This window comes from Thalassophryne amazonica, chromosome 18, assembly GCF_902500255.1.
Source record: "Thalassophryne amazonica chromosome 18, fThaAma1.1, whole genome shotgun sequence".
Classification (NCBI taxonomy): domain Eukaryota; kingdom Metazoa; phylum Chordata; class Actinopteri; order Batrachoidiformes; family Batrachoididae; genus Thalassophryne; species Thalassophryne amazonica.
The window spans coordinates 1,330,282-1,355,761 of NC_047120.1; the positions used below are offsets into that span (position 1 = coordinate 1,330,282).

At 42.1% G+C, this 25,480-nt stretch overlaps 1 protein-coding gene across 1 annotated transcript in view; it reads left to right on the top strand.

Moving 5' to 3' along the window:
* Nucleotides 1-4,217: 4,217 nt before the first annotated feature.
* Nucleotides 4,218-25,480, top strand: part of LOC117530232 (putative mediator of RNA polymerase II transcription subunit 26) — a 792,446-nt gene continuing 771,183 nt past the window's right edge. The window contains exons 1-2 of the mRNA XM_034193160.1: nt 4,218-4,317; nt 22,106-22,342. Coding sequence (XP_034049051.1) covers nt 22,108-22,342 — 235 coding nt within the window. The 5' untranslated portion in view covers nt 4,218-4,317; nt 22,106-22,107. The remainder of the gene's footprint in view (nt 4,318-22,105; nt 22,343-25,480) is intronic.

Here is a 25,480-nt window from a genome sequence, read left to right on the forward strand (position 1 = left end):
CTACTATTATTGTGAACACCCCCTTTTCTACTTTTTTACTAATAGCCCAATTTCATAGCCTTAAGAGTGTGCATATCATGGCTGCTTGGTCTTGTTGGATTTGTGAGAAACTACTTGTTGTGTGCTGGGGTGTTTGGCTGGCTTGGTTTTTGTTTTCTGTTTCTCCCACCAGGTGGTATGCATTCAGGACTGAGTGGCTGAGCATTAGGACCTCACCCTGAACACCTGAGGCTTGTTATCACGTGCAGGTCATCAGGACTCACAGCTGTGGTGTATTTTGTCTTGATCAGAGCTTGCTGCATTTAAACCTTGAATGCACAGTGTGTGATTGCCAGAGACTCGACCTTGTGAGCAGACGTGTGAGATCGACGTCAGGAGAACAATCTCACCGTTACTGACGCAGAGACCGCTCCAGGTTTGACGCCACAGTCTGTGAAGGATTGGGTGAGGTCTCTCTCTTCAGCACACTTCTTGAGGTAATTTGGTTTTGGTGACTTTTATAAAGTAATGACAGTGGATTTGGTGTCCCTCACACCTTGTGTTATTGAGCTGTCACGTTACGCTAATTGTCTAATCAGCTTCTGCTGCAGTGGAGTTTTGAACTGAGTTGTTCCATGCCTGCAGGGTGAGAAGCTGATATATATATTTAAGCCAGGAAGTGTTTGCTGATTGTGTGCACCCTTTTGAGCTGTGTCTCTCTGGGTGGAGAGTGTTGGACTCACCTCATGTTTTCTTTCTTCACAGACTCGGTTTGTCGCAGCCACCTGGGGGGGTGTCGGCGGGGTCCCTGGGTCAGAACTGCTGTGGCTCCGGACCATTTGCGCTGCTGAGAGCGCGCTGTGTTTTCACCTCACCAGACCGGACATTTTTGGTTATCACTGCACTTATTATGACTATTAAATTGTTATCTTTTAAACGTGCTCTGCTTATTTTATGCTGGGTCCTGTCAAACGCTGGGTCGGTGCTCCGACCGCGTCCAACACATAACACTACTGAATCTACTGGTACCTTGTTTCCCATGTAACAATAAGAAATGTACTCAAACCCTGGATTAATCTTTTTAGTCACATAGCACTACTATTATTCTGAACACGACTGTACGTTCTTCTGTTTGTTCATTCTTATAATCTTTATTTTCGTTTGATGTTTGTTGCTGGTAGGTCTTTCAGAAGGGGAGGGGAACAGCCCTCAGATATTGGCTGTATTTGTTAATTTGGGGTAATTGTAATGATGCACCATTATTTACGTCCCCGTGGTGTAAATAAGAACACCATAGGGCATTATTTACACCACTGTGGTGTATATAGTGTTGTGAAAAGTGTAATGACACGGACCCACAACAGGGGGCGTAAATGAATGGTCAATGGAAATAAGAAGTAACAATTTTAATGTTGTGAAATGTGCACAACGGATACAGATACAATTCAATACTAAGGTCAATTATAAAGTTCGAGGCTCGAGGATAGGAGACGCCCGTCCAGAGAAGAGTTGGGACCCACACGATTTCCACCGCCAACGGATCTGGAACACTCCAGAGCTGCCAAGTCCTGAGTCCCCAGGTGGCCACCATCTCCAGCTGTCAGATCGGGTACTGCTGGCAGGAAACAGAAACAGTCAAGAGTGGGTGTGTGCACACACCCAGTAAAACAGTCAGCTGAGTATTCTTGATAAAGGGAGAACACCACCTCCCAATCCCACTACTTCCTCTGGTTATCCGTGCAGACTCCACTACACAAGTATAAGAGTGAAGAGTGGAGAACGCCACCTCTTACCACTCCCTTCGACTCGGCAGTCAGTGGAGAAGCTGCAAACTCAGAAGGTAAATTAGCTACCAGTACAGATGTGAAAGACGTCACAACTTAGCTGCTTCAATATTACGGCTGAGTGTCTACCTGAACGATTCAGACGATTTCTCGGCAGAGGTGTGGTGTCTTCTCCAGGCTTTTATGGGTGGCATGATGAGTTGATGAATGACAGCTGTCAGAGTTCCTGGTGCTCCTGGCGGTGACTGCGCCCTCTGGTGCCTGAAGCCCGCCTACAGGCAGGGCGCCCTCTGGCGTTGGGCCAGCAGTACCTCCTCTTCGGGCGGCCCACACAACATATAGGAGGTTGGCATTGTCTCATTTGCACCAGGATTATAAAATCAAACCTTCACTGTGCCTTGTGATAGAATCACTATGAAAACTGGTCCAAGACGGTGGACACATTTCTTGCACCTCAGCAACCAATGTGGTGTCTACTCCTCTTTGTCTGTGTTCGTTCTTGATTAAATCTCTGACTTTCTTGTGTTTTCTTTCCTCTGTTGTTTTCTTTCTTTATATTGCATTTTATTTTTGTGGTTACAACATTGTTACACTGTTCCTACTTGTATTTTCATGTTTGGTATACTTGCTACTTTCTGATTGAATTTGATGACTTTGTAATGGCAGAATTTGTTAATAAAATGAGTTTTAAAAACTCCTCTTTATAATGTCTGTTCGTCTACCGTCGGTTTGTGGCTTTTTCTCCACTGCAGCTGAATTTTTGTGCCATTTTGGGTTTGTGTCTCCTACCACAGAGTGAGCTTTGAGCCGCTGTGCAAAACTCTGCTCGTATTAATCCATATATTGTGAAACCCCTTTAATTAAATGACAGGTTCTGACAGGCTGTCATTTTATGGTAACATTCCACAGTGTTGGACTTCATTTGTTCAGTCAGTCTGCCTTTTCTTTTAAAAGCATAAAGTTGTGGAACTCATTGCCGCCTGAGCTCAAGAATATATCTGAGTTTATGATGTTCATCTCCAGGCTCAAGTTTTAGCTTAAAAGTCACCAATGTTGCCCCCATGTGCAGACAGAGCATTGTGAGTAAAAAAGTGGGTAAAGGAAGGTTTAAATGGAGGAGTGAGTGTGTTAACCCACAGAAATTCAGTTAGTTTTGTAAATTCTGGATGTGTGTTGGAAGGTGTGGAAATGTAAGAAATATTTACACCTGAGAAGGTGGGTTGATGATCTAATAAAATGATGAATGAGGTTATTATTTAATTAACTTTTAGAATCATGAATTATGTAAATTGTAGAATTATGAATCATGTAATTACTAATTTGTAACAAGAGTTGTGAATTAGTTGAAGCTGTAAACTCTTTGTGCGTCGCATCAGTCGCAGATATTGCTCGATCTATGTTGACTGCATTGTCCCTGTCAAATAAACAAATAAATAAAAAGTAAATGCTTATTTCATTGTTTTTAATATAAATTTTATGTTTATGTGGATTTTCCTGTCAAATTTCAGGGGGGGCGCCCTAACGCCCCCTATTGACAAACCGTCACAAATACCAATAATTTTATATTAACATTGCATTGTTTAGTTGAGTAGCACTTCGTTTATTTACATATTTGAGATGCATGGATGAAAATATCCGCTTTTTGGCGGATTTCTGCTTTTTGCCAGTCACCTGGGTCATTTTTTAGATCAGTGCAAATCTGTTGTTTTGTAAATTTACTTTAGATGTTGTATCTGTGTTCTGTTATTTAGGTCAGGCATCGATCTGGGCAGCCCCGGTGCGCTGTTAGCTGGGGTCAGTCAGTCAAGAGTCTAAAAATAACACCAGGGTTAAACATGATCGAAACCCACATTTAAACAAAGTCTACAAATAGCCGGTGGGAAAAGAACAAACAAACAAACAAAAAATACTCTGGAGTATTTTAATCTTTCCAACAGAAAAATGTTGACTGTGCTTCTCATCCTGTCGTAAGGATCAAGTTAAATTGATTAGATTGAGACTGGGGCATTGTGGGTTGGCAGCATATTTAAAAGTGATTGGAAAACATCCAGATGTATTGTGTCAGTGTGGTCAGTTGGAAAGTGTTCATCATGTTTTAATGTACTGTCCTATGTATTCTAGTGATAGGCGGAAATTGTTTAAAGATTTGTCAGACTGTGGATTGACTGAGTTTTCTTTTAGGTCAATTTTTTCTGAGGGTAGTTACTCGCATTTAGTGGACAAAGCTGTGATTAAGTTCCTCCATTCCACCAACCTCTATGTGAGAGTCTAACATAAGATAAAGTATTTAACTATTACCTGTGGGGGGCAGCATTATGCTACGCCATCGTATAGCCTGCCGGAATCTATTAGAAGAAGAAGAAGAATGTTGACCGTGTTGGACTCCTCCAAGACACGTCGTTCTGATTGGCTGATGTGTCTGAGCCAATCACTGTGCTGCTTGGACGGAGGTGACAGTCTGCTCGTTGATGTTCTCTGTTTTTCTCCAACATTTCAAATTAATCTTTTATTATCCTCATTTGTCCCGAGTCTGTGGAGCGGAGCATTTTAGCAGGTAACACACTTTATTTGTACACGAGCCAAAGGACGCTAATAGATGCTTAGGACTCATTAACAGACGCATTAGCAGGACGTTAGCAGCGGGGCTAGTTTGGAGCTGGTTAGCATAGCAGCTAAACAGATCAGAGTCAACTTTATGTCTGTTATTTAAATGTATGAACTGTTTCTAATATGTTAACTGCAGTGGCTCGTGGTCGTAAAGTGGGGAGCAAAACGAGCTTTAAAGAAAACAGTCCTTTAATCGGAAGAATATTTTCAAAGTGACAAAAAGGACGCGCGCCCCCGACAGAATGTGCCCGTATGGCGCGTGCAGAACCCTCGGTCATTCTGGAAAACCCGAAAAAAAAATAGTGGGGAAAAAGCCTGCAGGGGTGGTGTCCAAGTGGTTTCAGTACGCAAGGTTCCTGGTTCAATTCCCACCGCTGCCACATTTATCCATGTAATGTGGAGTTGCATCAGGGAGGGCATGCGGTGTAAAACTTGTGCCAAAACAACATGCAGATCCACCTTTGATTTGCTGTGGCGACCCTGAGTGCAAACAAGGGAGCAGCCGAAGGGTCTTACTTACTTTTGCTACCGGAGAAAAGCAACATGAACAAATGTAAATCTATGAACAAAGCATGGCTGCAAAATCTCCGTCTGTAAACGGATGTCCGTCAGTTTTTATTTTTGGTTCCGTTTATTCCGTCATTTATAATCGCTAACTGAAAAAATATTTTATTGCTTCATTTCGACACAAAACGGGAGAGAAGGATGGAATTTGCTTTAAAATGTATTCCATACGGAGGTCGCCATTACAGGAAGCGGTCGTGTGTGCGCAGTGGTGTTCTGGACAGCGACTCAGTCACCACGCTCATTGCTTTCTGAAGGTAAACATGTGAGCAAAACCTCCGTTTATGGATGACCGTCCAATTTTTTTTCCATGTTCCCTTTATATCGTAGTATAAAACCGCTAATTTAAAAATAATATTATTTTATGGCTTTATTTCAACACGAAACGCGCTCCTATCAAACGGGTGTCCCTATGAGAAAATCATACTCACCCTCTCTTCTTCTACGGTGTTTAATGGCAGCCGGCATCCTTATTGTTGGACTGCTGCCACCTACTGTATCAGGCCGTTAAAGCAACCCTAAATCCTCATGTATTTAAACAGGCAACACTTCCTCCTCTCACTGGACTTTACTGCTAAATATTCGTACAGAAACTCCTTTCAGGCCTTACAATTGATTTCCTTCCGTTTTACACTTTATAGCTTTATTTTGACATGAAATGCACTCCTCTCCAAACGTGTGTCCCGGTGATGAAATCTACCTTACCCCTCTCTTCTTCTACGACACTCTAATGGCATCGCACTGCTGCCACCTGCTGCATCAGTCCATTATAGCAGTACTAAATCCTCTTGATGAGTCCAGTGTCTTTCAAGTACTTAAAAAGTCAACACTTCCCCCCTCTCAACCTTCTGGCTAAATTGCTTTCTACATAAACTTCTTTTAGTACTTACAACTGATTTATTAAGTTTTTACTCTTTAATCGATTCAAAAATGACAAGATATATTTGTAAAATAAAATATTTTGAAGTAAAATAAAATGCTAATACTGTAAAAGTGTTCATGGTTATGATTTTTATCATTTATATTAAAACTTGTGGCATTTGAAAGTGCTGGATTGTGGTGACAGTATTTCACAAGACTTTATTTAAAATTCAGTTGGTCTGGTGGTTCAATCAATCAATCAATTTTTTTTTATTTCGAACTTAGTTGTCAATTCCAGTTCATGGCAGTTCACAATATAGCAAATCAATGAACAAAGCTTCTTTGTACTCACTGTACCTCTACACTCATATGAAAAAAATAAACAAGATAAAAAAAAGAAGCAAATCAAAAAATGACAACAAGAAAGTTCGAAAGGGAGTGGGAAGAAGTAAAAATCCGACCCCAGTGCACATATCTTCAGTGGTTGCTTAATTAACAGTAAATACAACTGCAGTTAATTTACAATACCTAAATATATGTACAATTTACCCCCAAAAAGTGATCTCCAAATTAAATAAAACATTAAAAAGAAACTCAGCAGTGCCATACAGATAACATGAATGCAGATGCCACCATAGACTTCCATTTTTTATCTAATAACAGCCATGGACTTGCTGCCAGTAGAACTGCAGGTGAGGTGCTGAAGTATGTAGGTATCGTGGACCCTACTCAATGTGGAGAATGCCTACGGCCACATGCCATCCATCCACACCCCAAGTCTTTGGAGAGAGGTGAAGATGTACAGGTGTGATGACCAGTACTTGCCAGAAGTGTGGGAGTTTATGCCAAGGAAGTGGGATGCCACTTGAAGGAACTTCATTTGCCCTACATGGCAGGAAAGGAGATAAGCTTCAACAACGGGGAAAAGACTTTTTATTGGCAATACTTATCATGTCTTTTAGTGTCTTTAAGTGTCTTTATGTATTTTACCAGGTAATAGCATAAAGGTTCGAATAATTTATTTATTTTGTAAGACACTTAGGATTTGATTAAATGTGTAGAATGAAAGCAGAAATTATAGTCAGTTAAATTATTGCAGACAGGTCATTCCATTTGTGGATGGTAACTTATTATGGACACATACTGTCATACAAAATAGTAATAAATTGTGATGAAATTAATACACTTTAGTCATTTTTTTTGCAGTATGATAAGAGTCAAAAGCACTGTTTTAAGCAAAGGAAAACTGTCCAAATTGCACTCAGAATGCACCAAATTGCACCATTTTTTTTCAAAATTTCGGGGGAGCATCCCCAGACCCCCTAGATGACTTTGCGGCTTCGCCGCACAGTCCGTCACTCACGGAAAATGTTCAATCAAAAATTTTCAGTTGCTTGCAGCCATGACAAAGTTAACATGAAATTCAGTAAGTTATATCTTCTATTATACATTCAAATCTAAGGTAGAACTCTACTAGTGTATATTAAAGTATATCTAAAAAGAGAATAGAGCCACTTAGGTGCCTGGTCTTGATGGATGATGATTTATGGATGGATGATTACTTGTACAACACTTGCACAAATAACTGATATTTAATGTTTCTTTTGGTTAAAGTGTAGGCGTCACAATGGCATGTTTTCTTGAATATTTAAGACTAAAATTAAACAACAGTTTGAAATTCATCCTTTCCTGGTGCTCAGTTCTTGAAGAGATAAATATTTGGATTTTGAACTGCGCGCCAGTGAAAAACCAGGAACTTCTCGGCGTGCCGACATTGGACAAGAAGGAGGAGGAAGCAGCGTCAGCTCCAGAACCATTATCTTAATTGTCCCATTAATTAGTAGATTTTTACAGGTGACTGACAGCCATGTGGTTCAGGTCGGAGTTGCACCGTATTTTCGGTGTAAGAACGGTTACTTTTCGCCGGCAGAATGGCAGGTGGAACACTTATATTGACGAGTGCACACTCGTATGGAGTCCCTGCTTCTCCACTCCACAATGAGACCAAAACTGAAATTTTCAGATTATTAATTGTTTTCTGGATCATGGGATAATGTTCCATGATCCAGGCACTCTGAGTCTTTTTCTTGCACACCAAGCGGCTCGTTAACAGAGCGGCTTTGCTCAAAGCAGCTCTTAACAACACAGACTGGATCGATCAGCTGCAATAACTGATTACAGATGGTGCTGGAACCTGGCACAAGTTCAGTTTGACAAATGGGAGTTTCTTCAACCAGAACAGAAGGAATTAAATTATTTTCAGATGTGGTTTTGTGAAGGTGGATAAGTTTAAAAGTGATCTCACTGAAACGGACAGGTAAGACTATACTATTTACTTCTTGTGTGAATGGTTTTAATATTTAATAATAACGTATTCAAGAAGGAAAACAATAGTTATTTTAACAGTAGCTATTTTCAGTCGCTCTGACACTTTTCAGATTTAAAATTATTTCTCAGGGAAAAAAGTTTATCACCCCCACCCATGCTGAAATCGGCTGGATTATTATTTTTTTTTTTATAATCAGTCTGACAACAGTGACGATATTGGCACAGTTCAGAACACAGAATGGTGAAGGTTTTCTTCCAGAGTTTATCGTCATCAAAATAAGGCTCTAAACCGTAAATTCTGTGTCCCCACAGCTGCTTCAGAAACACCTTCAGACTGGACTTAAAAAAAAATGCAAAAAAACCCCCCCCAAAAAAGTCAAAACAGCTCGACCTCGACCGTGTTGCCAATTGATTTGGGCTTGAATCAGCAGGTGCCATTCTAGTGATGACGTAGCAACAATATGGCCACGGCTGAGGGCTGAACGGGGCTGAAATAGAGTGCAGACTTCAGACAGCTGAAGTTTATCCTTCACCTGCGCACTTATCATTGACTTTTATTGTTCAGGATTTTTAAAAATGTCAACATTTCATCATTTTTAGTGATTATTTGTGCACATTTGTTGGTGTCACCTCCACTTTAACGAATCCGTGTTGCTGAAAATGAAAATTCTGTGTAAATGAAATTGCTCAGCTGAGGCTTGCTACCTTATTTCTCAAATTCTTTCATCCATCCATTTTTGGGACTCGCGCCAATGAAGCAGTGGGGAGGCTGGAGCCAATACCAGCAGTCATAGGATGTGAAGTGGTCTTCACCCTGGACAGGACACCCGTCTATCACAGGACCACACACTCAGACAGACGGACACATTCACATCTATGGACAATTCATCACACCTGCATGTCTTTGAATGTGGGAGGAAGCCCGAACTCCTGGAGGGAACTCACACAAACATGGGGAGAACATTCAAACTCCACACAGAAAGGTCCCGGGTGGGATGTGATCCCATGACCTTCTTGCTGTGTGGCAACAGTGCTAACCACTGATCCACCGAGCTGCTCTCAAACTTTTCCAAACAAATTTAAAAATGAAATTTCACTAATAACCTTTGGTAAATAACAATATAACTTAATAATAAGGGGTTGTGGTATGAGAACATGGACAGATTTTGGCCACCATAGGGTAGAAAATTAAGTACCTTGAAATATGTAATGTAATATACCATTTAAAGGTTACTGTCTTGATTATAACCTGTGAAGTTTCAGAGCATAACACATGCTCATTGTGGGAACACAGTTGAATCAACATTCAGAGCACTTGTCATCGGCAAAAAATGCATATTTAAGATTCTTGGACCATACTTGACTAGTCTACTTCCTTAAAACTAATACTCTTCCAATGTCATGTCCGTATTTATGGTCCAGTATCTGATGCACAAATGTGACGCACACCAAACGATGCTACCGATCCCATCCAGTATCTGTATCAGCTTCTGATACAGTGTAATTCAAGTATCGGAAAATACGATATAACCTGTGATGTTTTCTGTCTGCTTTGTTTGCTTCCAATCGTGAGGAGGGGAGGGGGGAGGTTTCTGAAGCTGAGCTGTTTCAGAGAGCTCTCTTCTGCAGTGTTCTTAGCCGTGGGTTGCGGCAAATTTCGGCCTGGCTCTCGGGTTCAAATTGTCTGTGCCTCCGAGCACGGATTTTCTAAAATATGAATTGAATTGTTGCTGAAAATGTGTGCTGAAAAGTCAGCTGCTTCAGCGTCCCGAGGCTGTGAAGCATTCTGAAATGGCAGCTCAGAGCTCAGCTGAGGAGACTGTCCATTGAAAGGGAAAAAAATTTCCATCAAAATCCTTCAGTATTAATCCAGAATTTTAAGCGTGAGAGTTGTTGATGATCACTCACTCATCTTCAGCCGCTTATCCGGGATCAGGTCACGCGCGCAACAGCTCTGGCAGGGGACCCCAGACTTATCTTTCCCGGGCCACATTGACCACCTCTGACTGAGGGATTCCAATGCATTCTTATTGTGGAGATAAAATCTCTTCACCTAGTCCTGGGTCTTCCCCCGGGTCTCCTCCCAGATGGGCGTGCCTGGAACACCTCCCTAGGGAGGCTCCTAGGGGGCATCCTTTCCAGATGTCCGAACCACCTCAGCTGGCTCCTTCAATGTAAAGGAGCAGTGGCTCTACTCTGAGCTCCCCACGGATCACCGAGCTTCTCACCTCATCTCAAAGGGAGACACCAGCCACCTTCCTAAGGAAGCCCATTTCAACCACTTGTATCTGCGATCTAATTATTTCAGTGTGACCCAACCCTCATGACCATAGGTGAAAGTAGATATGTAGATTGACCAGTAGATTGAGAGCTTCACCTTTTGGCTCAGCTCCCTTTTCCTCACAACAGTACAGTCGAGTGAATGCAATACCACCCCTGCTGTGCTGATTCACCGGCCAGTCTCATGCTCTGTTGTCCCCTCACTCATGAAAAAGACCCTGAGGTACTTGAACTCCTTCAGTTTGGGCAAGGCCGCATTCCCTACTCGGATTTAGAGGTGCTGATCCTCACCCCAGCCGGTTCCCACTCGGCGATTGAACCAATCCAGTGAGTGTTGGAGGTAACATGCTGATGAACCCAACAGGACCACATCATCTGCAGTGAATAGACGCTGAGCCCACCAAACTGGAAACCCTCCTCTCCCCTTCGACTACGTCTCGATATCCTGTCCATGAAGATCACAAACAGGATTGGTGACAAGACACGGCCCTGGCGAGGCCAACCCCCACTGCATACAAGTCCAACTTCCTCCCGAGCACCTGAACACAGCTCTCGCTTTGTGAGTACAGACATGGGTTGGCCCTGAGAAGGGACACCCCCCCACTCCATTCTCCCACAGCACCTCCCACAGTATCTCCCAGGCTACCCGATCACACGCCTTCTCCAAGTCCGCAGAACACATGTGGACTGGATGAGCATACTCCCAGGCACCCTCCAGGATCCTTGTGAGAGTGAAGAGCTTGTCTGTTGTTCCACAACCGGGATGGAACCCGCATTGTTGCTCTTTAATCAGAGGTTCGACAATCGGCCAAACCCTCCTTTCCAGCACTCTGGAGTAGAATTTACTTGGGAGGCTGAGTAGTGTGATGCACCTGTAATTGGAACACACTCTCTAGTCCCCTTTTTAAAATATGGGGACCACCACCCCAGTTTGCCACTCCTCAGGCACTGTCCCAGACCTCAACGCAGTGTTGATTAGACATGTCATCCAAGACAGTCCTTCCAGACCCAAAGCCTCAGCATTTTTGGACAGATCTCATCAACCTCTGAGGCCTTGCCACTGCGGAGTTGTTTTGACTACCTCAGTGACTTCCATCAGGGAAATTGATGATAATCCTCCATCAGCTTCCAGCTCTGCCTTTACCATACATTGTCCTTGACACTCCCACTTGCTCCTGCCCAGACACCCTGGCCCTCCTGCCCCCTTCTCAACCGGGCTCTTTCCATCCTCTCCATCACCATCACCTGCTGAGGATGTGAGAAGAGAATTTATTTCCCTGTGTTAAGGAAAGGCTGCGGGTCCTGATGGCCTCAGCCCCAGAGTGCTAAAGGGATGTGCTCTCCAGCTGTGGGGATTTTCCAGCATCATCTTCTATTCTGTAGTGTGCTGGGCAAGCAGGTGAAGGCAGCTGACATAACAGACTCAACAAGCTCATCAGGAGAGCTGGAATCTGTGAATGAGATGTCAGAGAGGAGGATGCTGAGGAAGCTGCTCAGGATCCTGGACAGCACCTCCCATCCCCTGTATGCCACACGGACTTCTTGTCAGAGCACCTTCGACCATAGACTGAGACCACGAGGTGCACCACAGAACACCGCAGTAGGTCTTTCCTACCTGTGGCAATCATAAGACGTATACTTCCTCCCCCTTCTGCAGGATGAATTATGAATGATTTATTCAGAGTATGTGCAATATTCTGAAGCATCTGTGCAATATATCTCCCAGTCATTTCACATAAATGTGTTGTACTTATTGTTATATCAAAAATATTGTTTTCAAGGGCTGCGCTATCTGTTATTTTTAGTAATCGAGTATTCTATCGATTATTCTGGCGATTAATCAAGTAAACGGATAAAAAGTACTTCTCCATTTTTAAACATCATCAATAGTCCAGGGCTCTCCCGACTCAGCAATGGCACAGTGTCACTGCGCCAAAGTCTTGACATTTTGCTGAAATGGGTGATGTGATGTGTTCTTTCTGTTTGGTTCTATTAACCATTTTTAAGTTGTTTTTTTTTTTTTTTATGTTGCTGGACTGGGCCCTTCATGATTTATATATATTTTTTAATCCCTCTTTCTCTATGATTCAGCAGATGCATTTCAAGCTGGAGGTTGAACATGCAAGCCTCAACGTCAGTTTATTTCATTTTATTTATTAAAGTTGCAGTGTTTGTGAAGCGTTGTGTGTTGCCCTAAAAAGCGACTCTGAGCAAACACAGAAGAAAGAGTGGACTTCTGCTGAGAGGATCTTCTGTCAGACGTGACGTTACAGAGCCACACACCGGTCTGGCATATGTACTACAATGTTAACGAAGCTTCGAGGCACAGAATTGCCTCGAGCATTTTTTGTAACGAATTATTCGAGTACTCGCCGAATCGTTTCAGCCCTAATATGTTCTGGTTTTTGTACTCTGGCAAAATAATTCATTTGGGATAACTAAAGTTGATTTTATCTTAAATGCTATGTTGAAATTTCCTTGCTTTGTTAAAAAGCACTTGGGGAAAATTTTGGAAGAAAATGTTAATTTCATTGGGAGCCAATAAATTTGTCCTCATCTCTGTGGCTGTGTTTGGGGGGGAAAAAAAAACTGTGCATAGGTTGGTTATAAATCTCTTTTTTTTTTTTTTTTTTTTTATACTTATTTTTTTATTGGGATTTTTGCAGTAACAAAACAAAAAACATGTGGGTCATGTTACATTAGGTTACATTTTTGTGTATTCTAACCATTTTTTCCAGCATTTTAAAAGACATGTCAGGGAAAAGGTCAGTTTCTCCATAATGTAGATTCCTTCGATGATGTCCAGCCAGTGATTAAGACTTGGGGGTCGGGTTTAGTCCGTTCCTTGTCACTAGCTTTTTTTTTCGATGCAACTGACAAACTTTAAAAGGTACATGTCCTCTTCTGAAAGCTCTTCTGTTAGAAGGCCGAGGAGATAGATTTGGGGATCCCTGGGAATTGCATATGACACAATAGTTTATTCAAATACATTGTCCCAGAAAGGTTTTAATTTTGTACTGTCCAAAAATGTGAGCGTGATGGCATTTGAGTGACACACTGTCTCCAACACGGCTGAACAAACCCTTGTATTTTAGCTGTAATTGAGGGAGTAATGAAGAATCACATGAGGCACTTCCCCCAAATTCCCTCCACCTTTTGGAGCTTGTTGTGGTTTGTTGTGTATTGCACATCTTCAGCTAATCACCCTCTAACAGGACAATGCTGAGTTCTTCTTCCATTAGATTTATATAAAATGTGTTATTACCTTTTTGTTTTTGCAGCCCTTTATAAAGTTGGATAGTGTTTTACGGGTTAAAAGTTTATAAGTGTCTGTGAATACTTTCAAAAAGACATTATTTGTGCTGGGATCATCAGATTTAATTTCAACATTATAAAAATGACAAACCTGCAGATATCTGAATAAGTCTGAATTATCCAAATTAAATTCTACTTTCAATTTTCCGAAAGGTTGCCTGGTTGAAACCGTGAAAAGAAGGAGGGCCAGACCAAAATGCCGACTATCTTCGACAAATTATATTTTCTGATTATTCTATGCCATATAAAATAAAGGTTCTGTACAATACAGTTTTTTGCTATTTGGCTTGTTCATACTGTCTCCCAATAATTGCCATGGTGGTATAGGCTCTAAATCTATCTCAATTTGTTTCCATCCTGATTCAAATTCAGGAGAACACCAACATGCTATATTTCTTAATTGGGCTGCAAAATAATATTCTTTCAGATTAGGAACAGCCAAGCCACCACTTTCTTTACATATTTGAAGTGTTTTAAGTTTAACCCTTGGTCTGGCACCTGCCCATATAAATCGTGAAATTAATTTGTTCCAAGTATTAAAATGTGAGTCTGGGATTATAATGGGCAGTGCCATTAAAAAAATATAAAAATCTTGGTAAAATATTAAACTTCACTATCTCAGTTCTTGCACCAAAATCCAATGTAAGTGATGACCATTGACTAATGTCCTTCTGTATTGAGTCAATTATTTTATTAAAATTTAAGTAAAAGAGATTATCAAATTCCTGTGTGATGAACACACCTAAATATTTTAACTGTTTAGTATCCCATTTTAGTTTGTATTGTTGTCTTATTAAATTACTTGGTTGATAATCGATGGTCAAGACTTGGGTCTTAGTAATATTTAAATGATAACCTGACAAACGTCCAAACTCTTTTAAAATTGACATAAGTTTTGGAATTGATTCATTAGGATTCTGTAGGTAAGTGATAATATCATCAGCAAACAGGGCTATTACGTTTAGTGTTGGCTATTGTGATACCTTGAATTTCATCATTTTGTCGTATTTCCTGAGCCAGAGGCTCAATAAATAAAGCAGAGAGGGAGGGGCTGAGCCCACAACCCTGACGATTTCCCCTATACAATTGAAAACTAGATGTCAGATGGCCATTAATTTTGATTCTAGCTACTGGATTGTTATAAAGCGTCTGGATATAAGTGATAAATTTACTGTTAAACTCCAAGTCGTTCCAGTACTTTGTATAAAATGGCCGTGTCACTCTCCGACGCACTGTCACGAGCGCGGTGTGGAGGACATCGCTAGAAACTTGGAGCTTCAGCTGAAGAACAGAGCCGCCGACTTGACTGTTTTTCTCTGGCATTAGATGAAAGCTGTGATGTACGTGACACCAACCAGCTACTAATTTTTTTACGTGGGATTAGTGCGGACTTTCAAATCACAGAGGAGCTGGCAGCCATGCAGTCAATGAAAGGGACAACACTGGTCTGGACTTGTTCACCAGAGGTAACTGCATGTTTGGACAAATTAGGACTGAAATGGAAAAGCTAAAGGTTCTTTGTGACAACGGACGGTTGTCCAAATCTGACAGGGAAGAATGTGGGCTTCTAAATGAATGCAGGATAAAGTGACAGAAATCAACCCTGTGCAGAAATTACACATTTTTACATTGCATTATACATCAGGAAGTTTTATGTAAGACAGTGTTGCAAATACTCCGTTGTTGATGCTGTAACTAAAATAGGGAACTTCTTCAGAGTGAGAGCATTAAATCACAGACACTTGTTGCACTTCTGGAGGAAAATGAGACTGAAATAGTGAAATAAGCTATCACGTGCCGTCAGGTGGCTCAGCTGGGCAAAGTACTGAAAGTGTCTGGGACCTGAAAGACCAGTATCAGGCTTTCTGTGTTAAGAAAAGACATGACATCCCAGAGCTTTCAGATGAGACTGGGTGGCAGACCTCGGATTTGCCGTGATGTGACTGACCTTATGAATGAACTAAATGTCAAACTGCAGTGCAAGGGTGCTTTTGTGTATGAGATGTACAGTGCAGTGAAGGCTTTCATGAGAAAGCTGCAGCTTTCTCCGAACCACAGTGAAGGACAACATTCGACCCACTTGCCAACACTAAAGGAAACCACAAGATCAGCCAATCACCTCCACAAGTACGCAACATGTTATAAGCTCTGCATGACGAGTTTTCAAGGCGATTTCAAGATTTCAAAACTCTTGAAAGTGAAATGCACATGGTTCTTTCCCTTCAGCTTAGTGTTGATAATGCACCAATTGATGTTCAGCTGGAACTCATTGACCTACAGTCTGACATACTTCTGGCAGAGCACTTTAGGTCGGTCTCACTGCTGGACTTTTACTCCTCTCTGAAAAAGGAGAGCTTCCACACCTGAGGAGACATGTCACTCAGCGTATTCTAGCCCTCTTTGGCTCTACATTCGTGTGTGAACAGACATTCTCAGTGATGAAGTTCAACAAATCTAAACACAGATCTCTATCACTGATGACCACCTCTCAGCTGTTCTGCGCCATAGCACTTCTGACCATTCAGCCAAGCTTCAATGCCCTGTTGAAGCCCAGAACGGACTGATTTATCTCACGAAGAGGTGAAATGAGGTTGAAAACATTGCCAAGATATTGTTTGATGTATTATGTCTTGCCCTGTATTTGACCTCTACACTACAATTCACATAGCCTAATTATAAATAGTACAGAATAGTTTTATTCTCCCAGTTACCAGTACCAGCTATTCAAATATGCATTAAGGCATTTTTCAATGAAAAAAGTTGAGTCGGAATTGTTTTATTTACACTATTTACAGTCTAATGTGAGAAGTTGCCATGTTGGAAGAACTGCAGTCACTGGTAAAATTCAATATTCTGAAAATGCCTGGTTAAACTAGTCAGATGCTTTTATTGTGAAGCTAAGAGCAAACGTGTCATTGTGTGTTATATATGTGGACTTGACTGGATTTCGTGTGGTTCACGCCTGTAAGATGTTTCAGACCACGTGTCTTCTGTTTTTCACTCCACCTGTATACTGCAGCTGCGAATAGTAATTAAATGTGAATTTTTAGCGTACAACAGTTCTCATTATTAAAAACTTCAGATATTCATGAACTGAATGATACACATTATGTACCTAAGTGCATTTTACAATGGAGACAGTTGGGCAGAATTAATCTAAAGATACCATTGGTATGGCCCCCTTGACACAATTCAGGTCCCTCATGTGGCCCCTTGTAAAAATTAATTGCCCACCCCTGTATTAGGGTATCCATCACTGCCAGGCATTTTAGAGTTTTTAAGATGACCAATTGCAATATCTAATTCTTTTCTAGTAATGGGGCAGTTAGGACTTCATTTTGCGTTATTCCTAGTGAAGGCAAATCTAGTTGAGATAAGTAATTAGTGATATCACTATCTGTCACTGGAGGGGGGCTTGAGTACAATTTTTCATAATATTTTTCACAGAAAGGTATGGATTTGCTTTATGTCATGAGTCAATTACCTGAGGAGGGGTCCCTGATTCCGAGGACTGCATGTTTTTTGTTCTTGTGTCCGAAGACGTCTCGCTAATATTTTTGTTGCTTTGGGGGCCTGATTCATAGTAGGTTGTTTACAGAATCTTAACCGTTTTTCTACTTCTTCCTGGACTAAATCATTTATTTTGGTGTTAGTGTGTTTTATTTTATCTAACAATTTTTTGTCAGTATTGTGTATTAATTTGAGTCGAGATTCTTAATTTTTTTTTCCCAAATTGTCGTATGTTTCTCTTCTCACCTTCTGTAAATAGGATGTCCTCGAAATGAGTTTCCCCCTCAACACTGCTTTAACTGTATCCCACACCATAGTTGGGCTCACTTGACCATTGTCATTATACCTCTATACATTCTGCTATTTCCTTTTTTATTTCTTTTACTATGGCTTCTTTATTGAGTATCCCAATATTTAATCTCCATAGAGTAACCTTTGGTATGTTAGACAGTTGCAATGACAGGTAGACAATGTGGTGGTCTGATATATCAGATGTGCCAATTGAGCACTCACTTCACTCTGTGTCTATCAACATTATTTAACAAAAAGAAATCAAGTCTTGAGTGCACTTTATGTGTGTGGGAGTAATGAGTAAAAACCTTTTCTTTAGGATTCAGGTCTCTCTAGATGTCGCATAGCCCAGATTGTTTAATTAAGGCCCTCAGATCTTTGGATCTATATGTTTTCTGTCTTTTATAACTTGTGTCTAAAGAAAAATTTTGAATTGTATTCCATTCTCCACCACAGATCAGTATTCCATCACTGTTGGTGATAATTATATCAAAGAGTGATTTGAGAAATTTTCTATCACTTTCAGGTGGGACATAGACGTTAGCAAATGTGACCACCACATTATCCACCCTCCCCTTTACTATATATACCTGCCTCCTTGTCTGAACTTAGAAATGCATTGGTATACCCAAGCCTTTAAATTTTTCATGCTCAGTCATCGACATGTGCGTTTCCTGTAAGAAAGCAACCTGTATTCTGTCTTTTTTTATTTTTGTGAGAATCCTTTTCCGTTTTACTGGACCACTTAGACCGTTTACATTCAAAGATGCTATTTTTATGTCATTTAACATTCAGAAACTAAAACTTTGTAATGCACATTTAAAACAGTGACCCCAAGTAACAAATGAACAATAACACAATATGGAACCAGAAAAAACATAACAGAAACTTGACTTCCAAAAAGAAGAGTCACCTCCTCTGTTCTGACCCTGTTGGGTGGTCCAGGGGAAAACCTCTCAGATAGAGAGGGCCCAAAAATGATAGCTGATGTGTCTGTCTGAGTAAACACTTCTATCCTATGTGTCCAACTAAAAATAAGTAGTAAGGGTTGCCTTCTCTCTCTCCCACGTTTGTGGTTTAGCTGAAAAAAGAAAACAAAGCCGATGATTCGCTGCCCTTTAATCAAGAGGACGCTCCGCGTCATCCTACTCATCTGTTTCTCTCTGGAAGCTCCGCAGTTTGGTCTTAGCTCTTCGTGTCACAGCAAATCCGCCGCTGTCCACTTGCTGCCACCCCAGAAGCTCCCGAGCATGTCCACCGCGCTGGTCACGTTGTCCTCCGGGACAGGCACCTCCACATCAAAGCCATGGTGCAGCAGCTCCTCGTAAACGGTCTGCTGCTGCTGTAAGTGCGCGCGCCCGACTCCCAGTGTATCCTCATATTGGTGAACGGGATTTGGAAGCACATTCCTTTTTCTTTGAGTATTTTCTTGATCACGCTGTATTCCTTGCGCTTGGCCACGATCTCTGGAGGGTAGTCGTGATCAAAATAAATAGAGTTGGAGCCCACCTGAACTTTTTTCTTTTTCCACGTTTCTCTCAAGACCAGCTCCTTCGTTGAATATTCCAGGAAATTGACAATGACAGCTCTTGGAGGGGCGCCGGGTGGTGGTTTGCTCACTAGGGAGTGGTGGGCGCGCTGGATTCTCAGGTCACGGGGTATTTGCAGGTGTTCTTTGAGAAAGCGCTCAATAAACTGCGGGGTGGGCTTATTTTCCTCGATGCCCTCTGGCAAGTTAAAATACGGACATTATTCCTGCGTGACCTTGATTCAATATCAGTAGCTTTAAGCTGAAGTTTTCTCTGCTGCTCCAGACATGTGCACAGCAGTTTGGTGGCTTCTTCTGCCCAGCTCTCCACTTGGTTGTTCGTGATTCTGCTTCATCCATTCTGCGCGCCAGGCTTTTGACTTCGCTCACGGCACTGTCCAGCTTTCCGTTAAAGTCGTTACCAAATCTGTCCAGGTTTTCATGTATTTCTTGACTTAGTTTGTCCAGGTTAAGCGCAGTGCCGCCTTGAAGTTGCTCTCTCAGCTCTTTTATTGCTCTGTGTCTCACACGTCTATCTAATCCATTCGCTCCACCGGAAGTCCTGTTATAAATCATTTTAAATCACAAATGTGTTATCGACCCTACAATGTTTGAGTGTTCACTCAAAACACATTTTTATCGTTTGGCTTGTACACCATTGTGTTGTTGTACATACACATGCAAATACACAAAGCTGGTGATGTCCAAATACTTATGAACCCAACTAGAGTTCCCAAGTTACCAAAGCTTTAATGAGCAAATGCACTCCAAAGTGTTTTCCAAAGTGTTTTTTTTTTTTTTACACAAGTGTCTTAAGGTATAAAACACATTGGTGATGTTGTACTTTGCATATCAGACATTATTATTATTATTATTAATATTATCATCAGGTGGAATTGATGAATGGTAATGGTCCTGTCTCACTGGGTGTGACTGGTGGAGAGCAGTTGGAGACATGGATTAGCGACCCAACACGTGAACAAGCGACAATGTCACCGTTGGTATCTCAATGAAGTGGCCACTCGCAGCTGAAACAGACACATTTGCACACAGTGTTCAGCTGTTATTATCCATGTGAACTGACTGTGTAAATTCCCCTGAGTGTATCCAGTAAGGACAAGATAAAATCAGTTAAATAGTAAAATAATAATAAAAAAAATAATAGTAATAATATTAATAAAGCCTACAGCACACTCACTGGCTTGCAGAATGATGTCCCTGTTGACTATATAATCCCCCGCTGATATGATCCCTTTGTTTTTGGCTGCGAGATCTTCGCACACTGCTCATCCACGAGCTGGAACAGCATCTTCTCTGTTATGCAGCGATGTCCCGCAGCGTTTCAGGGGTGTGCGTCCTTTAATTTGATTGGAAGACATTGTAAGTAGTAAGTCCCTTCAGCTGCTCCCTTGTTTGCACTCGGGGTCACCACAGCAAATCCAAGGTGGAGCTGCCTGTTGAATTGGCACAGGTTTTACGCCGGATGCCCTTCCTGACACAACTCCACATTGCATGGAGAAATGTGGCAGGGGTGGGATTTGAACCCGGAACCTTCTGCACTGAAACCAAACGCATTAACCACTTGGCCACCACCCCTGCAATGCCAATGACATTGTAAGTCCCTTTGGCTATTCTCTTGTTCCCCCCCCCCTCACCCACTCAGCGTCTCCTCAGCAGATCCAAGGTGGGTGAGCAGTGACACCAGTGACTGATCTGAGAGAAAACTGGGAGGAGCCTTGTCGCCTCACTAGAAAACAAACACAACACCCTGTGAGTTATGCGAGGGAGGAGTGCCACCCAGCAAAATCAAACAGTTTGTCTCGCAGTTGCCTTTGGCAGGATGAGATCAGATCCTTACTTTGATGAGGGGGTTGGACCAGCTGTCTGTCTGGTTGGTTCTCATTCAGGACCTGAGTGTTCTGTGATGTTGTTGACCAGACAAAGTGCAGCTCGCAGTAGACTGCGCTCAGCTGTGATTGTTCGTGGCACATTTGTACAGGTTTTTTTTACAAACAAGGTGACGATGATCAAACTTTAACAAATATCAAGCATTTCTTCAACTGGACTGAACCTCTGAGTTGTGTAAAAGCAGGGCTTAATTTGAGGGGGAACAAGCCGGAGCGCGCTCTGGAACCTCGGACGTTGGCTCCGCCAGCTATTTATACTGGATCCGTGATCCGCCACCTCTCTTGACTAACAATATATATATATATATAAATCACTGCGATTGCTCTCACTGCCACTCACACCGCCCTCCTGTCTGCTGTGCGGAATTGCGCCAAATCTGGCAACAGGTCCAGAGGCTAGGCTCGCTGTTTTGATCCGGATGTTGACCGTAGCCGCAGAGCTCCGTGGCCACCGAGAGAGGACTTGGATTCTTTGCGGGTCCCGCATCCGTACCCCCTGAGGCAGTGAGCGAAGGGAGAGCAGCGCATTGTGTTCTGCGTGTGTCTGTTTATAATCTTCTCGCACAGAAGAAAAAAGAGTGTTTACACAAGAGAGAAAAGTTAGAAAATGTTAATGCCTGTTTGAGAAAAGTGTATAAAGTGTGTAGTGAGGGGTTTTACAGCCTTAAAACATTTATAATAATTGTAAAAAAAATAGCGCTGACTACTTCGCAGATTTCGTTTATCTCGGGTTATTTTTAGAGCGTAACTCCCGCGATAAACGAGGGACCACTGTACATCATTAAACAGGAATTTGTACTCTATCCGGATTTGGTGTGACTAGTGTTATCAGGCCTACAATACATGCCCAGTTTATTTTCAGTGTGGCGCACAGCGTTGTTCGCAAGCACCCCCCCCCCCTTCTTTTTTTTCTGCACCGGAGCCACCCATCCTCTGCGCCCCGGGACCTCCCACTTTACAAATTAAGCACTGTGTAAAAGCATCATCTGGGTCCAGATCAAGAATGTGAAAAAAAAAATCTGAACCAAGGAGGCTTGATGTGTTATTCCACAGTATCAGTTCCATCAGTGCAGTAACTTCATGGTGACAGTGCTGCTGGTTTGTCTTCACTCTGACAAATGTTCTTCTTCATATTATTTGCTTCCTTGCAGACATGTTGCAGCAGTTGGTGATTAAAGAAGAAATGCTCCCTGAACAGCAGGAGTTGAGTCTGAGTGTCGACCAGAAGGATGTTAAACAGGAACGAGAGGAAGTCTGGACAAGTAACGAGGGACAGCAGCTTCACTGGCTGAACACTGAGAAGATCAAGTTCCGTTTTGCTCGTGTCCCTGTGAAGACTGAAAATGATGATGAAATACCACAGTCATCACAGGTTCTTCAAAACTCGGGTATGAATTGATCAAAACTCTGAAACATCTGTTAGTTGGAGCAGGTGTTCCACTGCTATGGAACTATTTAATTACTATGAATATGGAAAACGAATTCTCCAGACCACATATAGGAAAATCGAACCAGGATGCATTGCGTCAACATTTGAGGCCTCATGTACAAAGACTTGAGTGGATTTTCTACTGAAACATGGTGCACTCCAAAACCCAGAAACTGGCATAATCACAAAAATATCCAGATGTATCAAAGTGTGCGTACGCATGAATTCAAGCACATTCCCTTTTCACACCCCTAAAAATGTGCAAATGCATGTAAATTGGTCCTGGGAGCTGGGAATCCCCTGTCCGTCAGATCAGTCAACATGAACACAGAAAAGAAAGTACACAGAGTGGAGCTACAGATGACACGCAGGGATAGTTTCTTTTGGTACAATGTCAGATGAAATAAACGTGAACTGGTAAAAAATGTTAGTGGGAGCACGTGTGTGTGTGTGTGTGTGTGTGTGTGTGTGTGTGTGTGTGTGTGTGTGTGTGTGTGTGTGTGTGTGTGTGGGTGTGTGTGGTGTGTGTGTGTGAGTGAGAGAACTCAAGCAGCACACACACACTGAAGTGTCAAAAAAAAAGAGGTACGCCGACTGACAGTGTGACATTCACAACATACACTTGTTTTTTACAAATACTGGGGCCTGTTAACCTCTCTGGGGTCCGAGGGCATTTTTTGGGCAGTTTACTCGCCTGGCATAAATGTTTTAATATTGCTGTTAAAAGCTCACCCTTCATCCCACAATCAAGTGGTATGTCTCTTTTTTTCAGGACATCCCGTACTTTGAGAATATACTCGTATATGCTGTAGTGGTATTTTATAAGTGTACACATACACAACATGATTATCTTCTGGCATTTGCATATCATCATAGCAGGTTTGTTATGAGCACGTTATTGGTCTTTGGTAAAAAAAAATTCACAACAAAGTGATCCTCTAACCTTCTTGCTGTGAGGCGTCAGTGCTAACCACTAATCCACTGCGTCGCCCACTGTTCTAAATCATATCAATTTGTTTTCTTTGCAGACATGCAGCAGTTGTTTGCTGATTAAAGAAGAAATTCTCCCTGAACAGCAGGAGGGGAATCTGAGTGTTGACCAGGAGGACATTAAAGAGGAACAAGAGAATCTCTGCATCAGTCAGCAGGAGCAGCAGCTGGAGGAGGCCATCAGTAAGTTCACTTTCACTGCTGTCACTGTGAAGACTGAAAATGAGGAGGAACAAACCAAATGATTTACTGGGTTTCTCATTGCATCTGTACAAACATTGTTCCAGACTTCAATGTGTGGAAACACCTTTAGATTTTTTGCCCCAATATATTTTTATGTCCATAAATTGTCTCTTGCACACCCCCTCACAACTGTCTTAGCAGTTTTGGAGACCAGGTTCTAGAGTTTCAAACCACAGGCTTGAGAGTTATCAGAGGATCGTCAAAGTGATGAGAGTGCAGAGGCTGAGCCTGTAGCCAGCAGCTCATCTGTGCACAGACTTACATATTACTTACTTATATATATATATATATGTGTGTGTGTGTGTAAAACCCCTAATGTCTTGTTTGAACAAGAGCTAAATCTGGACTAATTTGATTGTCAAATCAGAATCAAATTTATTGTCAAGTAAGTTCTCACATACAAGTAATTTGATAGTCTTTATTGTCATTGTTACTTTTTACAAAGTCACAACGAAATTGAAAGTGCTTCGGCTCGTGAGTTAAGAGCAATAAATAGTTTAAGAACATATAAAAGAATGAAACATATTACACTGACTATGAACAGGAATAAAACATCTAAAAAAAATAAAACATATATTGCACTATTTATGGACAGGAATGGTACGGTCACAAGTTGCACTGGGTGAAAAAGACTGCCACCAGATATATTGCATACTGAACATACTATTTCACCTTGAAGAATTACGTGCCATGATTGTCTTTGGATAGAAACTATTTTTTAGACGGTTTCTTCTGGTTTGTAATATTCTGTATCTCCTGCCTGATGGCATGAGCTGAAACTGACAGTGTCCAGGATGTGAGACGTCCTTTAAAATATCTATTGCCTTCTTGCGGCATCTGGACATGTAAATGTCTTCCAGTGTGGGGAGGGGGCAGCCTATGATCTTCTCTGCTGCCCTAACGACCCTGTGTAGCACCTTCTTCTCTGAGGATGTGCAGCTGCTGTACCAAACACACAGTCCATATGTGAGCACACTCTCTATGGAGTAGTGATAGAAGGCGAGAAGCAGATTCTGACAAAGACTGCTCCTCCCAAGAATTCTCAGAAAGTACAGCCTCTGCTGTGCCTTCTTCAGCAGCTCCTTGGTGTTGGCGCGCCATGTCAGGCTGTTCTCCAGCTCAATGCCGAGAAACCTGAACACCGGCACCCGCTCCACACGGACCCCCCAAAAAATGCCACTTGTCCGGTCGGACAACGATTTAGAGCTATTGCTTGTCCAATCACATTTTACACTTGTCCTGGACAATCGGACAAGCGTTAATGTCGATGGTAGATTAATGATTCAGCAAGAACAAAAAAGTATATTAAATGACACTGTTAACAACTACATGTCATTAATTATGAGCAGCTGAGCTTCAAGAGGCAGGGCTATGACATCATCGCCTTCTCTAAGTTCACAAAACACATATAGACTGGATGGGCATACTCCCAGGCACCCTCCAGGATCCTGGAGTATGCCTGGGTCCCTAACCCGCATTGTTCCTCTTCAATCAGAGGTTCGACTACCAGCTGAACCCTCCTTTCCAGCATCCTGGAGGAGACTTTACCAGGAAGGCTGAGTAGTGTGGTGCCCCTGGAATTGTTGCACCCTCTCTGGTCTCCTTTATTAAATATGGTGACCACCACCCCAGTTTGCCACTCCTTAGGCACAACACAATGTTGAAGAGACATCTCATCCATAGATAGTCCCTCCATACCCAAGACCTTCAGCATTTCTGGACAGATCTCATCAACTCCCAGGGCATTGCCACTGCAGAGTTGTTTGACTACCTCATTGACTTCCACCAGGGAAATTCCAGCTCTGCCCCTACTATAGAGGGTGCTCCGGTCTGATGCAGGAGTTCCTCAGTGTTCCTTCCAGCG